This window comes from Ranitomeya variabilis, chromosome 1 (genome assembly GCF_051348905.1).
Source record: "Ranitomeya variabilis isolate aRanVar5 chromosome 1, aRanVar5.hap1, whole genome shotgun sequence".
NCBI lineage: Eukaryota > Metazoa > Chordata > Amphibia > Anura > Dendrobatidae > Ranitomeya > Ranitomeya variabilis.
In genome coordinates this window covers 476,968,240-476,986,453 of record NC_135232.1, presented here as the reverse complement: position 1 = coordinate 476,986,453, position 18,214 = coordinate 476,968,240, and the positions used below count along the sequence as shown (strand labels likewise).

At 46.6% G+C, this 18,214-nt stretch overlaps 1 protein-coding gene across 1 annotated transcript in view; it reads left to right on the top strand.

Moving 5' to 3' along the window:
* Positions 1-18,214, top strand: part of SUSD1 (sushi domain containing 1) — a 485,342-nt gene that overhangs the window by 344,558 nt on the left and 122,570 nt on the right. The window contains exons 19-20 of the mRNA XM_077251054.1: positions 1,657-1,762; positions 17,627-17,873. Of these exons, the coding sequence (XP_077107169.1) occupies positions 1,657-1,762; positions 17,627-17,873 (353 nt within the window). The remainder of the gene's footprint in view (positions 1-1,656; positions 1,763-17,626; positions 17,874-18,214) is intronic.

Sequence of the window (18,214 nt, the reverse complement as noted above, 5' to 3'; positions counted from 1 at the left end):
CTTTGGAAGGCCTCACAGCCCTCCATGTGCTCACCAGAGGTAGTCTGACTGCCATTAGGTACCGAGATAAGATTCTCAAACCCCTTGTGAGACCATATGCTGGTGCGGTTGGCCCTGGGTTCCTCCTAATGCAGGACAATGCGAGACCTCATGTGGCTGGAATGTGTCAGCAGTTCCTGCAAGATGAAGGCATTAAAGCTATGGACTTGTCCGCCCATTCCCCAGACCTGAATCCAATTGAACACATCTGGGACATCATGTCTCACACCATCCACCAACATCACGTTGCACCAAAGACTGTCCAGGAGTTGGCGGATGCTTTAGTCCAGGTCTGGGAGGAGATCCCTTAGGAGACCATCTGCCGCCACATCAGGAGCACGCCCAGGCATTGTAGGGAGGTCATACAGGCACTTGGTGGCCACACATACTACTGAGCATCATTTCCTTCTCTTGAGGCATTTCCACTGAAGTTGGATCAGCCTGTAATTTGATTTTCCACTTTGATTTTGAGTATCATTCCAAATCCAGACCTCCGTGGGATATTAATTTTGATTTACATTGATAATTTTTATGTTTTATTGTTTATGTGTTATTTTAGTGTTCCCTTTATTTTTTTGAGCAGTGTATATACAAAAAAATAGGAAGGCAGGGGTACTACTGGCTGGTCACTTCCTCTTGATTACTTATACGTCCGAAGGCGTGGACTGTAATGCCCACGCTGATTGGGTGCAGGCCTTACTTGACATAACCTCATGACACGAGAGCCCTGTGAACTCAAGTGCCGACACCGCTGAAATGGCAATGGCATGAGAGGGGAGTATAAGTCTTATTATTTTAATGGGGGCAAACATTCAGATTGAGAAGAGGTTGTCCTAGTAGTTGACAATCCCTTTAACTGAAAGATAATAAGCAATTATACTTTATATTTTGCTGTCCTAGTCTATTTTTGTCTAATGGACAGGTGTTATGTAATATATACTGGTTAGTTCAGATTAATAAATCAAATTATTCAGTGAAGTAATAAACATGGTGTCATAAAGGAAAGAGATCTAGAAGATAAAACTTTATTGGAACGTTAGATGTTCATAAAGTGGCTCAGTAAATACAATTACTAGTTATGAGAAGCATTCTTGACTTCTTAAAGAGAGTTTAGAGATGTCAAAGTTTTAAAATGATATCATAAGTTTATTTATTGCTATCATCCTGTGTGGACAGGCTTAAATGGTACAGCAAGTAATTGTACACTAGATGGCGCTGTGCATTAATACAATCTGTATGAGCAAAAACTAGAATCTCCAATTTTCAAATGATACTGGAAAAATACTCACAATGAACAAATATAACAAAAGCTTGGTTTTTATAGCTTCAGTGGGCTTTTCCATGATGCAGTTTCTTATTTTTTTTAAGCAACTAATACAGTGGAAGTTGTGACATGCCATCAGGAGACGATAACTGTGCTGTTCATGGTAGTCTTTAGTACGACAGAAATAGAAAAACGATAGAAAGGTAGATGGTGAAGTTACACGTTTAAAAGGGTTGTCTGGTTAAAATAAGTTATCATCATGAACTATACATTTGTATTTGTGTGTATCAAAAAAGTTCATTCTGCTATTAACTTGTTTTTTCTTTGTCCTTGTTTCCTTGAATAAATTTTAGTATATCCGTTTTCCGATGCACCACTTCCTAAATTGAAAATTGTGCCAGCTGACAGTCAGTTGCCAAAAATTAGTTTTCAAAGGAAAGATAGAAATGGACCCATCAGGTAAGTGTCCTTTCAATGTTACAGAAACTACATTCTTTTGTTGCACAATGGGACTAAACATCGTATCTCCCTTATCAGGGGAATACATAGAAATCATGGGCCCCATACTTAAAGTCCTAATTGCCCCCTAAAAAAAAGTTTTGAGGCAAATGGGTGCTGTCTCAGAAGGGCCTACCCCACAGCTTTTAAAGTCAGGAAGAGGGAAATGTATTGTGTTATGAGCACAGTAACTGTACACGTCCTGAAGCACCTTCATGTTCTCACCCACTACAATTCTCCCTCCATGGCTTCGAAGTTTGATGCAAATAAATTGCCCTCCCACACACAATATGATACTGCCACAGTGAGATCCCCCATGCAAACTGCCCTACCCAAGACATACAAGACATACATAGATGTCTCCACAGTTCTCCCAGCAAAGTATGATGTCCCCAACAGAGCATGATGCCATAAAGCCCGCAACACTGTATGATGCCCCCATAGTGACTACTTCCACAGACCCAATACAGTAGGATGTCCTGTAAGAGTCATGTCGGTCTGGTAGTCGGGGGAAGGTATATCTCGCCCAGGTATTTGTCCTATATGAATTAGACCGCTCAGTGTCTGCAGGATACTGATGGGTTAATAACTGCAGGGATAAAAGATGACCAGCTGGGGGTTGTGGGCGTCAGCCTGGGGCACACAGAATGCCTGTCTGTGTGAGACAAACGTGAGTGAGAGCTGTGCTCATGATCTGTGTAATGTTAGCTGGGAGGGAGAAGCCCCCCCCCAGTTGTTAGATAGCAACGTATTTGTTTAGTTAGCGCCGGACAGGCTAGGATTTATTTTTATGTTTTGTTTTCTGTATTTGCTTTCACTTTAATAAACCTGACCTGAGGTCAGTCAACTTGGAAACCTGCTGTCGCCTCAGAGTTCAATGCACAAACCACGTGACCTTTGACCCCAGCAAAGGCGATCCCGAAGTGTTTTGTTACATTGTGGTGGAGAACGCGGGCACTCCGTGGCACAGGCGACAGTATGGAAGACGTGGTGAAAGCCCTAGTACAGTCCACTGCCATACAGCAGCAGGCCACTGCGGCACAGCAGGAAGCTAATCGCTTGATGGCCGCACAGCTGAAGGAGTTACTGGACATGACGGCTGCAGACCGCCAGCTTCTCCAACAGGTGGCGCAACGCTTGGTGAGCATGCCTGAGGTTGACCCGGAAGCAGAGTCCAGGAGGATCCATGTGAGTCGATACTGGCAAAAGCTGACCGCAGAAGATGACGTCGAGGCGTACCTGACAACGTTTGAGCGGACAGCGTTGAGAGAGAAGTGGCCGAAGGAACGATGGGCCGATCTAATTGCTCCGTTTCTCTCCGGTGAGGCCCAAAAAGCTTACCATGACTTGGACCCGGAAGTCGCTCAGGACTTTGAGAGGCTGAAAGCTGAGGTCCTGGCCCGGCTGGGTGTGACGACAGCTGTCCGTGCACAGTGGGTACATCAGTGGACCTATCAGCAAGATAAACCGCCGCGATCGCAGATGTTCGACCTGATCTACTTGATAAAGAAATGGCTGCAACCCGAGGTACTGACAACTCCGGAGATAATCCAGCGGGTCGTTCTGGACAAGTACCTGAGAGTACTACCACCGGCGCTGAAAAAGTGGGTGAGCCAAGGAAATCCCGCGACAGCGGATCAACTGGTGGACTTGGTGGTGCGTTATTCCGTGGCGGAAGGACTTCCTGATGATACCGCTACTACCCGAACTGTACCTCCTCCTCGTGGAACTGGTAAGACTGTTCCAGGGACTGCGGGGGAAGGAAAATTGCCAAAAACTGTGGGGGAGGAACACGGGACTGCTCGCACCCCGAGATCAAGGGTGTCGGACTCTGGTTTCAATAGGGGGCTTGTTAGATGTTTCCGTTGCCATGAGAAGGGCCATGTTTCTGCGAACTGTCCTGTTACCACTGAACCCATGCAGTGCGACGTTACGGACTCTAAGAAACGCATGTCTTTGGTTACACGGCTAGTAAGTGTGAATGCGGGTCAAAATGATACAGTAAAACATCTGTGTGAATTGTCTGTAGATGGGAAAAATGTTGTGGCATTACTAGACTCTGGAAGTGTGGTGACTCTAGTGAAAGCCAGTCTGATAGCATGTCCAACTAGTCCGTCTGACAAGTTTTCTGTAACGTGTGTGCATGGTGACACCTGCTCATATCCTACAGCGGTCATATGTATCTCCACTCCCTATGGGTCTGTGCAACACAAAGTGGGACTCGTTCCCTCATTGTTACAGGATATAATCTTGGGCAGGGATTTTCCTCTTTTCTGGCAGTTGTGGGAGAATCAGTTGCTCCTTCACGGTAGCTGTGACCGTGAATCTGCTCCCATGCTACCTGGAGGTCCCGAGCTCCTGGAGGAGACCCCACAGGAAGATGCTGCTGGGGAGATTAGTGAATCTAACCTTCAGTACCCCTTCTCAGTTATGGCGGGGGAAACTGAGGAAACTGAGGAAACTCAGCGAGAGGCGGGGGCAGATAGCCATCCAGCCCCCTGCCTGCCAGATTTGGAAGTCCAGGTGGATGACTTTCACAGCGAGCAAATGAAAGATCCTACTCTGGCTCCGGCTAGGAAAAACGTAAAAATAATAGATGGGGTACCCGTAGAACCTGACACTAGGCTAGCATACCCGTATATGGTTCTTGAAAATGATTTGCTCTACCAGGCAGAAAAAAAAGGGGAGGACACTGTGCAACGGTTAGTGGTACCCAAACCTTATCGGCGGAAGGTACTGGACCTGGCCCACGGACATATAATGGGGGGACATCTGGGGGCGCAGAAAACCACAGAAAGGATATCCCATTGTTTTGTGTGGCCCGGTCTCCATAGTGATGTGCGTAACTATTGTGAGTCCTGTCCAGAGTGCCAAATCTCCGCACCTAAAACTCGGTTCCGTAGCCCTTTGGTACCTCTCCCTGTCATTGGAGTCCCATTTAAGAGAATTGGGATGGATTTGGTTGGGCCCCTTCCCCGGTCCGCTCGTGGGCACCAACATATTCTCGTCATCGTGGACTATGCCACTCGCTACCCGGAAGCCATCCCTTTACGAAACACGGCTACCAAAACGATTGCTAAAGAGTTGGTACAAGTGTTTAGTCGGGTGGGAATTCCCAAACAGATACTCACCGACCAGGGGACTCCCTTTATGTCGAGGGTAATGAAGGAGCTCTGCAGACTCTTACAAATAGATCCGTTGCATACATCTGTCTATCACCCTCAAACAGATGGGTTCGTTGAGCGGTTCAATAAAACCTTAAAACAGATGCTCCGGAAGGCGATAGACAAAGATGGGAAGAACTGGGATTACTTGTTACCCTATTTGCTGTTTGCCATTAGGGAAGTTCCCCAGTCTTCCACAGGATTCTCGCCTTTCGAGCTATTATACGCCCGTCGTCCCCGTGGACTGTTGGACGTTGCAAAAGAAACCTGGGAAGGTCAAGTCACTCCCTTTAAAACGGTGATAGACCATGTAACGCAAATGCAGGACCGTATTGCTGCTGTCATGCCCATTGTTAGGGAACATATGTTACAGGCCCAGGGAGCCCAGAGGCTAAGTTATGATAGAGGCGCCAAGGTCCGTACGTTTGCACCCGGGGATAGGGTGTTGATCCTAATCCGTACGGTGGATAGTAAATTTCTGGCGAAATGGCAGGGCCCCTTTGAGGTCGTGGAACGAGTTGGTGAAGTGAACTATAAAGTGCACCAGCCTGGTAAGAGAAAACCAGAACAGATTTATCATGTGAATCTGATAAAACCCTGGAAAGACCGCGCTGCCCTAACAGCGGATCTGCCCCGTCCGGTTTGCTCACCGACCGTACCGGAGGTGCAGATTGCCGAGACTCTCTCTGAACGACAAAAATCTGAGGTTAAGCAGTTTTTGTTACAGAACCAACAGTTTTTTTCGGAAAAACCTGGCCAGACTAGGCTAGTGAAACATGAGATTGTCACAGAGCCTGGTGTCACAGTTCATGTGAAGCCATACCGGATTCCGGATGCACGCCGTGAAGCCGTCTCCCGAGAGGTGAAGGCAATGTTGGACTTAGGAGTCATTGAAGAGTCGCACAGCGCCTGGTCCAGTCCAATCGTGTTGATACCTAAGCCGGATGGCTCTATACGGTTTTGCAATGACTTTAGGAAACTGAATGCGGTTTCTAAATTTGATGCGTACCCTATGCCCCGGGTCAATGAGTTGATCGACCGGCTTGGTAAAGCCCGATACATTACGACCCTGGATCTAACAAAGGGGTACTGGCAGATCCCTCTGGCCGAGGCGGCCAGAGAGAAGACGGCATTTGCTACACCGGAAGGGCTGTTCCAGTATTTCTACATGCCGTTTGGACTTCACGGAGCCCCAGCAACGTTCCAGAGATTGATGGATCGAGTCTTGAGGCCCCACAGGCAGTACGCTTCTGCCTACCTAGATGACATCGTAATTTACAGCATGGACTGGGAAACTCACCTCCGGAAGGTACAGGTGGTGATTGATGACCTGCGGGACGCAGGCCTAACGGCGAACCCCAAGAAGTGTCACATCGGGCTTGAAGAAGCCCGATACTTGGGCTACGTGATTGGCAGAGGAGTTGTTAAACCCCAGATCGATAAAATACAGGCAATTCAGGGCTGGCCGCAGCCAGTAAACAAGAAACAAGTACAAGCTTTCCTGGGGATTGCCGGCTATTATCGCCGGTTCATACCCAATTTTGCAGCCATGGCTACCCCCTTGACGGATCTTACCAAAGCGAGGGGTTCCGTCATGGTAAAATGGACCGCAGCGGCTGAAGAGGCCTTCCACAGCCTGAAACGGGCCTTGTGCTCTCAGCCCGTACTAGTGACTCCTGATTTCAGTAGCGAGTTTGTGGTCCAAACTGATGCTTCTGACACTGGTGTCGGAGCTGTACTTTCCCAGGTGAGGGACGGAGTCGAACACCCGGTCCTCTACCTCAGTCGGAAACTGAATGTGCATGAGCAGAGGTATGCTGTGGTTGAAAAAGAGTGCCTAGCCATTAAATGGGCTCTCGACTCCCTCAAGTATTACCTGGCAGGTAGGAAGTTTAGGCTGGTCACGGACCATGCCCCTCTCAAATGGATGCACCTCCACAAGGACCATAATAGTCGGGTAACCCGGTGGTTCCTTGCCCTGCAGGCTTACTCTTTTACGGTGGAACACCAACCCGGGGTGCAGATGGGGAACGCTGATGCCCTGTCCCGAGTGCACTGTTTCGAGGGTGATCTTGCTCGACCGGAGTGGTCTGAGCAGGGGGGGAGGATATGTAAGAGTCATGTCGGTCTGGTAGTCAGGGGAAGGTATATCTCGCCCAGGTATTTGTCCTATATGAATTAGACCGCTCAGTGTCTGCAGGATACTGATGGGTTAATAACTGCAGGGATAAAAGATGACCAGCTGGGGGTTGTGGGCGTCAGCCTGGGGCACACAGAATGCCTGTCTGTGTGAGACAAACGTGAGTGAGAGCTGTGCTCATGATCTGTGTAATGTTAGCTGGGAGGGAGAAGCCTCCCCAGTTGTTAGATAGCAACATATTTGTTTAGTTAGCGCCGGACAGGCTAGGATTTATTTTTATGTTTTGTTTTCTGTGTTTGCTTTCACTTTAATAAACCTGACCTGAGGTCAGTCAACTTGGAAACCTGCTGTCGCCTCAGAGTTCAATGCACAAACCACGTGACCTTTGACCCCAGCAAAGGCGATCCCGGAGTGTTTTGTTACAGTCCCCAAAATTACCCCCTGCACAGTATAATTCCCCACAAACTCAATGCAGTATGATATCTCCATTCAACACGATGGCCATCACTGCCTCCCACACACAGTATGACACCCTCACAACCCCTACACACAGTACGATGGTCCCCATAGACCCCCTCACAGTATGAGGCCCTTTGAGCCTCAACATACAAAGTATCATGGCTTTCAAAGCCACCTACACACATTATAGTCCCCACAGCTCCCAACAAACAGAATGATTCCACCACAGTTCTGCTCCACAACCCACCACACAGTATAATGCACCCAACACAGTTTCTTTGCCCCCTCACAGTATAATGCCCAAAGCCTCTTCCCCACAGTATGACGGCCTCCACACATCATGAGGCCCACCACAGTCACCAAACATGGAGTAAGATGTTTGCTCCACATGCACAATATGCTGCCCCAGAAAGTATAATGCCCCCTGTTGTGAATTTGGATTCTGGGCTCCCCCGGTGGCTACTGGTGGAATTGAACTTGTGACATCATCTTCCCTGTTCACCTGTTCTGATTAGATCTGGGTGTCGCTATATAACCTGGCTTCTCTGTTAGATGCTTGCCGGTCAACAATGTTATCAGAAGCCTCTCTGTGCTTGTTCCTGCTCCCAGACATCTACTAGATAAGTTGGACATTCGTCCATGTTTTGTTTTTGTATTTTGGTTCCAGTTCACAGCTGCAGTTTCGTTACTGTGTCTGGAAAGCTCTTGTTGATCAGGAATTGCCACTCTGGTATTATGAGTTAATGCCAGAGTCCTAAAGTAATTTCTGGATGTGTTTTGTTAGGGTTTTCTACTGACCATGAAAGTATGCTTTCTGTCTTCTGCTATCTAGAAAGCGGACCTCAAATTTGCTAAAACTATTTTCCTGCTGCGTTTGTTGTTTCATGTCATATCACCGCCAATATATGTGGGGGGCTTCTGTCTCCTTTTTGGGCATTTCTCTAGAGGTGAGTCAGGTCTTATATTTCCCTCTGCTAGCATTATTTAGTTCTCCGGCCGGCGCTGGGCATATAGGGATAAAAAGTAGGACATGCTACCTGGCTACTTCTAGATGATGCGGTAGGTTTAGTTCATGGTCAGTACAGTTACATCTTCCAAGAGCTTGTTCCTATTGAGGCTTATGCTAGTTCTCTGGCCATGGAGATCATGACAGTTTGACCGGCCAACTAAAGGGTTAAAATCCTTGGCTGAGAAAGGAGAGAAATAAGAAGTCTGCTGAAAATTTTTTTTTTTTTTTTTTTTTTCTCTAGTAGTTAGTGTGCTCTTAATTGGATCACTTGCCAGTCTTTCTATGCTGCAGTCTTTCTTTTTTTTCTCTCTCCTTCTAATCTTTGAATGGCTCTATGTTCACCTGTCTATAATGGATCTACAGAGTGTAACTGCAGGTTTGAATAATCTCGCCACGAAAGTACAAAGTTTGCAAGATTTTATTATTCATGCTCCGGTATCAGAGCCGAGAATTCCTTTGCCGGAATTCTTCTCAGGGAATAGATCTAGCTTTCAGAATTTTAGAAATAATTGTAAGTTATTTTTGTCCCTGAAATCTCGTTCTGCTGGAGACCCTGCACAGCAGGTTGGGATTGTGATTTCCTTGCTCCGCGGCGACCCTCAAGATTGGGCTTTTGCATTGGCACCAGGGGATCCTGCGTTGCGCAATGTGGATGCGTTTTTTCTGGCCTTGGGCTTGCTTTATGAGGAACCTCATTTGGAACTTCAGGCAGAAAAAACTTTGATGTCCCTATCGCAGGGGCAAGATGAAGCTGAAATTTACTGCCAAAAATTCCGTAAATGGTCTGTGCTTACTCAGTGGAATGAGTGTGCCTTGGCGGCTACTTTCAGAGAGGGTCTTTCTGATGCCATTAAGGATGTTATGGTGGGGTTCCCTGTGCCTGCAAGTCTGAATGAGTCCATGACAATGGCCATTCAGATCGATAGGCGTCTGCGGGAGCGCAAACCAGTGCACCATCTGGCGGTGTCCACTGAGAAGACGCCAGAAAACATGCAGTGTGATAGAATTCTGTCCAGAAGCGAGCGGCAGAATTTTAGACGGAAAAATGGGTTGTGTTTCTATTGTGGGGATTCTACTCATGTTATATCAGCATGCTCTAAGCGTACTAAAAAGCTTGATAAATCCGTTCCCATTGGCACTTTACAGTCTAAATTTATTTTGTCTGTGACCCTGATTTGCTCTTTGTCATCTATTACTACGGACGCCTATATCGACTCTGGCGCCGCTTTGAGTCTTATGGATTGGTCCTTTGCCAATCGTTGTGGGTATGATTTAGAGCCTTTGGAGACTCTTATTCCTCTGAAGGGGATTGACTCCACCCCATTGGCTAATAATAAACCACAATACTGGACACAAGTGACTATGTGTATTAATCCGGATCACCAGGAGACTATTCGTTTTCTGGTGCTGTATAATCTACATGATGATTTGGTGCTGGGATTGCCATGGCTGCAGTCTCACAACCCAGTCCTTGACTGGAGAGCTATGTCTGTGTTGAGCTGGGGATGTAAGGGGACTCATGGGGACGTACCTTTGGTGTCCATTTCATCATCTATTCCCTCTGAAATCCCTGAGTTCCTGTCTGATTATCGTGACGTCTTTGAAGAACCCAAGCTGGGTTCATTACCTCCGCACCGGGAGTGCGATTGTACTATAGATTTAATTCCGGGTAGTAAATACCCAAAGGGTCGTTTATTTAATCTGTCTGTGCCTGAACATACTGCTATGCGAGAATATATAAAGGAGTCCTTGGAAAAGGGACATATTCGTCCATCGTCATCTCCCTTAGGAGCCGGTTTTTTCTTTGTGTCAAAAAAAGACGGCTCTTTGAGACCATGTATTGATTATCGGCTTTTGAATAAAATCACGGTTAAATATCAATACCCATTGCCGTTGCTGACTGATTTGTTTGCTCGCATAAAGGGGGCCAAGTGGTTCTCTAAGATTGATCTCCGTGGGGCGTATAATTTGGTGCGGATCAGGCAGGGGGATGAGTGGAAAACCGCATTTAATACGCCCGAGGGCCACTTTGAGTATTTGGTGATGCCTTTTGGTCTTTCTAATGCCCCTTCAGTCTTCCAGTCCTTTATGCATGATATTTTCCGCCATTTTTTGGATAAATTTATGATAGTGTATCTGGATGATATTCTGATTTTTTCGGATGATTGGGACTCTCATGTCCGGCAAGTTAAGAGGGTTTTTCAGGTTTTGCGGTCTAATTCTCTGTGTGTCAAGGGTTCTAAGTGCGTTTTTGGGGTTCAGAGAATTTCCTTTTTGGGATATATTTTTTCTCCCTCTTCCATTGAGATGGATCCTGTCAAGGTTCAAGCTATTTGTGATTGGACGCAGCCCTCTTCTCTTAAAAGTCTTCAGAAATTTTTGGGCTTTGCCAACTTTTATCGTCGATTTATTTCTGGTTTTTCGGATGTCGTTAAGCCATTGACCGATTTGACTAGACAGGGTGCTGATGTTGCTAATTGGTCCCCTGATGCTGTGGAGGCCTTTCAGGAGCTTAAGCGCCGTTTTTCTTCTGCCCCTGTGTTGCGTCAGCCTGATGTGACTCTTCCTTTTCAGGTTGAGGTCGACGCTTCTGAGATCGGGGCTGGGGCAGTGTTGTCGCAGAAAAGTTCTGACTGCGCCGTGATGAGGCCTTGTGCCTTCTTTTCCCGTAAATTTTCGCCCGCTGAGCGGAATTATGATGTTGGGAATCGGGAGCTTTTGGCCATGAAGTGGGCGTTTGAGGAGTGGCGCCATTGGCTCGAGGGGGCCAGACATCAGGTGGTGGTATTGACTGACCACAAAAATTTGATCTATCTTGAGACCGCCAGGCGCCTGAATCCTAGACAGGCGCGCTGGTCATTATTTTTCTCTCGGTTTAATTTTGTGGTATCGTACCTACCGGGTTCTAAGAATGTTAAGGCGGATGCCCTTTCTAGGAGTTTTGAGCCTGATTCACCCGGCAACTCTGACCCCACAGGTATTCTTAAGGAGGGAGTTATCTTGTCAGCCGTTTCTCCAGACCTGCGGCGGGCCTTGCAGGAGTTTCAGGCGGATAGACCGGATCGTTGTCCGCCTGATAGGTTGTTTGTTCCTGATGATTGGACCAGTAGAGTCATCTCTGAGGTACATTCTTCTGCATTGGCAGGTCATCCTGGAATTTTTGGTACCAGGGATTTGGTGGCAAGATCCTTCTGGTGGCCTTCCCTGTCACGAGATGTGCGAGGCTTTGTGCAGTCTTGTGACGTTTGTGCTCGGGCCAAGCCTTGTTGTTCTCGGGCTAGTGGATTATTGTTGCCCTTGCCTATTCCTAAGAGGCCTTGGACACACATCTCGATGGATTTTATTTCAGATCTGCCTGTTTCTCAGAAGATGTCTGTCATCTGGGTGGTGTGTGACCGTTTTTCTAAGATGGTCCATTTGGTTCCCCTGCCCAAATTGCCTTCTTCTTCCGAGTTGGTGCCCCTGTTTTTTCAAAATGTTGTTCGTTTGCATGGTATTCCTGAGAATATCGTTTCTGACAGAGGAACCCAATTTGTGTCTAGATTTTGGCGGGCATTCTGTGCTAGGATGGGCATAGATTTGTCTTTTTCGTCTGCTTTTCACCCTCAGACTAATGGCCAGACCGAGCGGACTAATCAGACCCTGGAGACATATCTGAGGTGTTTTGTGTCTGCTGACCAGGATGATTGGGTTGCTTTTTTGCCATTGGCGGAGTTCGCCCTCAATAATCGGGCCAGCTCTGCCACTTTGGTGTCCCCGTTTTTCTGTAATTCGGGGTTCCACCCTCGATTTTCCTCCGGTCAGATGGAATCCTCGGATTGTCCTGGAGTGGATGCGGTGGTGGAGAGATTGCATCATATCTGGGGGCAGGTGATGGACAATTTAAAGTTGTCCCAGGAGAAGACTCAGCTTTTTGCCAACCGTCACCGTCGTGTTGGTCCTCGGCTTTGTGTTGGAGATTTGGTGTGGTTGTCTTCTCGTTTTGTCCCTATGAGGGTCTCATCTCCTAAGTTTAAGCCTCGGTTCATCGGTCCGTATAAAATATTGGAGATTCTTAACCCTGTTTCCTTCCGTTTGGACCTCCCTGCATCCTTTTCTATTCATAACGTTTTTCATCGGTCGTTATTGCGCAGGTATGAGGCACCGGTTGTGCCTTCCGTTGAGCCTCCTGCTCCGGTGTTGGTTGAGGGTGAGTTGGAGTACGTTGTGGAAAAAATCCTAGACTCCCGTGTTTCCAGACGGAGACTCCAGTATCTGGTCAAGTGGAAGGGATACGGCCAGGAGGATAATTCTTGGGTCACTGCATCTGATGTTCATGCCTCTGATCTGGTTCGTGCCTTTCATAGGGCCCATCCTGATCGCCCTGGTGGTTCTGGTGAGGGTTCGGTGCCCCCTCCTTGAGGGGGGGGTACTGTTGTGAATTTGGATTCTGGGCTCCCCCGGTGGCTACTGGTGGAATTGAACTTGTGACATCATCTTCCCTGTTCACCTGTTCTGATTAGATCTGGGTGTCGCTATATAACCTGGCTTCTCTGTTAGATGCTTGCCGGTCAACAATGTTATCAGAAGCCTCTCTGTGCTTGTTCCTGCTCCCAGACATCTACTAGATAAGTTGGACATTCGTCCATGTTTTGTTTTTGTATTTTGGTTCCAGTTCACAGCTGCAGTTTCGTTACTGTGTCTGGAAAGCTCTTGTTGATCAGGAATTGCCACTCTGGTATTATGAGTTAATGCCAGAGTCCTAAAGTAATTTCTGGATGTGTTTTGTTAGGGTTTTCTACTGACCATGAAAGTATGCTTTCTGTCTTCTGCTATCTAGAAAGCGGACCTCAAATTTGCTAAAACTATTTTCCTGCTGCGTTTGTTGTTTCATGTCATATCACCGCCAATATATGTGGGGGGCTTCTGTCTCCTTTTTGGGCATTTCTCTAGAGGTGAGTCAGGTCTTATATTTCCCTCTGCTAGCATTATTTAGTTCTCCGGCCGGCGCTGGGCATATAGGGATAAAAAGTAGGACATGCTACCTGGCTACTTCTAGATGATGCGGTAGGTTTAGTTCATGGTCAGTACAGTTACATCTTCCAAGAGCTTGTTCCTATTGAGGCTTATGCTAGTTCTCTGGCCATGGAGATCATGACAGCCCCCCACAGCATGATGATGCCCACATACAGTATCATAACCCCCACAAGTACTGAAAAAAATGAAAACTACTCACCTTGCTCAGTGTCTGGAAACTCTGTACAGCATGTGGACTGATGCTCTGAACAGCAAGCACAATCTAGTGATGTCCAGTTGTGTTGAGGCTCAGGCGCATAGTTTTCAGGCTTTGTCTTAAGCGAGGTTTGAAAAAGACCCATTACGGTGTCGAAACGTTACCTCGACACCCTTATGTTTTACTGTGGTGACCTCAATAAATGTTTGCTTGATATGCATTTGAAAATCCATATTTTGAGTGCGGCTGTTTTTCCCGAACTTACAATGGCAACCATTATGATATCATCATTGCCATGACAACCATTATGACATCATTTTCACCATGGCAACATTTATGACATCATTGTCGATACACATATATTGAATCATCATCACCATGGCAACCATTATGACATTGCAACCTATTATGACATCATCGTCGCCATGGCAACCCTTATGACATGACCGTCACCATTGCAACCTATTATGACATAATCATCGTCATGGCAACCATTATGACATAACTGTCACCATTACAACCTATTATGACATCATCTTCACCATGGCAACCATTATGACATCATCTTCGCCATGGCAACCTTTATGACATCATTGTCGCCATGGCAACCATTATGACATCATCATCGATACACACATACATACACACATACACTCATTTTTATATATATATAGATGGAGAAAATGGGGGGTGATTTGAACTTCTATATTTTGATTTTTAAAACCTTTTTTTTTACTTTTTGCATGCTTCAATAGTTTCCATGGGAGACTAGCAGCTGCGATAACCCAATCGCCTCTGCTACACACAGGCGATGATCAGATTGCTGGACGAAAACTAGACGGCGCTCATAGCAATCCGGCAATGACAACCATAGAAGTCTGCTGGAACTCCTGGTTGTCATGCTGACCCATCGGTGACCCGCAATCATGTGGCAGGGGTCACCGATGGGCAGGATTAGTGACGCACTTCCAGTGCGATCACATTAAATGGTGCGGTCAGTGGCATTTAACGGGTTAACAGCCCCGGGCTGTTAGAGGCACATGTCAGCTGCTCAAAGTAGATGTGGAAAGATGTGGGCTTAGTGCCGGAGCCCACATCAAAGGGAGGGACAAGACATGCGCACATGTCGCACATTAGGGGCACATGTCAGCTGTTCAATACAGATGTAGAAAGATGTGGGCTCAGTGCCCGAGCCCACATAAAAGGGAGGGACATGACAGGCACAGTACTAGTATGGCGCATGTCATGGAGGGATTTAAAGTAATGGTCTAACAGATGTGAGGATCCACAGGAGCACTTGGCAAACCTAGATTCAGTGGATGGTGCCACACTATGGGAAAGCCTTGGTAGGGTAGGCTTTATGTTGGAATGATGTTATTGATGTTACTTTTTGCATATATTGCATATATTTACTACTGTTTAATAGTGCAAGAGTTTCTGTCTCCAGCAATGGTGTTATGTTGCCAGTAAAGCACTGTTAGAAAAAACAAAACAAAACAAATAATATCTATGTCTGGATGAATTGGAAAGGATTCTTCTTTGAGCTAGTGATGTTTTCCTGAGCAAAAAGATACTTAGGTCCCGATTCATCAAGACTAGTGATTTTGTATGCCGGTCTTGACGAATGGGCTTGTAGGAGCCAGAGGCTCTTGATTGATAAAGAGTATGTTTCCTCGGTCAGGAAAAACTGTGGATTGGATGCTGCGTACAGCCACAGCATCCAATCCGCGGCGGCCAGATGTTACAGCATAGTGGAGGGGATTTTCTGAAATCCCATCTCCACTATGTGTTCAAAGATGCAGGTGGCAGACCTGCATATACGTACATGCGGCGTGTCTTTATAGACTGCAGCATGTCTATTTATCTTGCGGAGACGCACAGTCTATGTATAGGATGCGGTGATTCCGCATGTGTTCAATGAACACATGCGGTATCACTGCGCGTACAAAAGCTGCTCGCCGGCAGAGCAGGGAAGAATGAATGAAAGCCGTGTTCAGCACTAGCCGCCGGGGAACAGCGCTTATGCAGCGCCCCAGGGTCCTGGTCGTTGCAGTACTGTTGCTCCGCCACTAAGGGGAGTGATGGTATGTCCGATGGCACTTAAGGAGTTCACCTGACCAGGTATCACAGACACCAATACACTTCACAGTCTGGCCTCCAGGGGGAGCAAAGGGTACTATGTATTAGGCCACTCCTCACAATCTGGTAAAACTGGGGGTTGGATAGGAAGTTAGTGAGAAGCTGACTGGGTCGGAACCAGGCAACATCCTGTGGCAGAGGGTGTTGCGGGGAAAGATTCAGGGGTGTCCCTGTCAGGGGTGGGATCCTGACAGAGGCCTAGTGAACAAGACAGAGCGTTAAGGAACTGCGCCTGCACTACATTGCGGCGGTATCTCAAGAAAGGACAAGAAGCAAGGTTTATTGTGGAGAGTGAGAAAGGAGATCACAGCAAAAAGGAGATAACACCAGTAGGAGTCGTGCCGTAAGATTGAGGCAACATCCTACTGAGGCGTGTAGCCGGTGGCCGGAACGCCGAGGAAGTATTGGGCTCCAAGCATTACTTCAAACCAACGGCAGGACAGTTAATTATAGGTTGGCTGTCTCACCTAAATCACCTAAGCAGACATAGGGGGCAATTGTGGGAGAGGGGCGACACTAGGGTCCCGGAAGAACGCCAGGCCTACCCGTCATACGGGTGCGTCTTAGCCATATCATCTGGGGGACGGAAAAGAACATCAGGACAGATACAAGTTGTGAGAAAGAACATCAGAAACAGACACAACAGTTGTGAGGACTATCCCGTGGTGCTCAGCAGGGAAGTACTACAACACACAGGCGCTAGAAGGTAGGCACTGATTTCCACCTGCAAAGGGAACTCTGGAGGTGCCTTCGGACCGGCCGGTCTCAGCCAGCCCTGTTAGCAGTACTCTGGATTGAGGATCCTGAAGCCTTCAGTAAAGAGGTAAAGAGACTGCAACCCTGTGTCCTCGTTATTCACCGCGACCTACACCACGCACCATCATCTCATCTTTCATTGGACGCCCCTTATCAGGGTCACGGCCACCGTGACAACCCCAAGACTGAGACAGAGAGGCCCGGTACCGAGTACCCCTTGGCCCTGCGTCTGGGGGCGCTCCACTTACAGTAGCGCTACTTCCCCGGCGGCTGTCCGTGTGCTACTGATGCAGCACACAGGTGGCTAACTGTTTCCACTTGTGTGCCGCACATAGTACACACACGGACAAACGGATACCGATTATCTCCGGTACCATTTTTTCCGGTACCGGAAATATCAGGAAGTGTGAAACAGGCCCAAGTCAGAGTATTAGAGTACCTAGATGCCCATTCATTTAAATAAGTCCTACATTCCTAGTTATATTTCCATGATTTTTTGTTGTTTTGTTGCAATTGTGGCTGCTCTATGGGAAATATGTATGGCCAAAAAATGCCAAAATGCCATGTGTTACAGCTTTCAGACCCACAGCAATCAGTTGATTCTGGAATACTTGAGAGTTGGGGTAATTAATCACTAATAAGGCCTCTAATGATATTAGAATAGGTGATACTAAGAACAATAGTGTATTTTTTTATTGAGTGACCATGAATATTCAGTGGTATAAAGACCATCAAGCCCTAAACAAATAGGTCAGTTTCAAATGCCATCCCCCTCCATACACTATTTAGTGATCAACAGCTTTCTTTGTAGCATTCTGTGCATAGCCTAAAATTATGTAATTGCGTTAATACTGGTAAAAATCAATCATATTCAATACCTGCTGGTAACGTGTTCAATGAAAAGACAGTTAATTTTATGACTTTATCCAATATTTGCCAATTTCAGTTCCTACCAGGTATTTGTAATCCAGTTGGTCCGAGGGTGCTCGTTCACCTGTGAGTCTTTGGAAGCTGTCACTTACTTTAATAATGTATCAAAGACCCAAGGATATGTCACCGCTGAGTTTTTTCCTGGAGATGTTTCGGACCACCTGGAATTCTCTGTGGGAGACAGACAATATTATGGAGAATTCTACAATGCTCCTCTAGAGAGAGGGAAGGATTACTGCATAATACTACGAACTATAGCAAAGGTAAGACTAATGTAAAATAGGATTATCTTCTTCCAATATGCAGTTTAGAATTTATCAAATAATAATTGTATGCTAGCTATCATGCGTCTGTCACCAAATTATACAATACAAAATGTGTAAAATATTGAATAGATTTCTTAGATTTGATGAAGCTGGTGTACTTACTTATAATATCTATGTATAAATGATTTTAAAATACTTAGGGCCCATTCAAATGAGAATATTACATGGATGTGTGCTGGACATCGGCCAGTACACTGACTGATGGGATTACAGGTTTCCTTTCAAAACTATGAATACAGAAAATATGAAACTTCCATATCGCATCCGATTTTTACTGA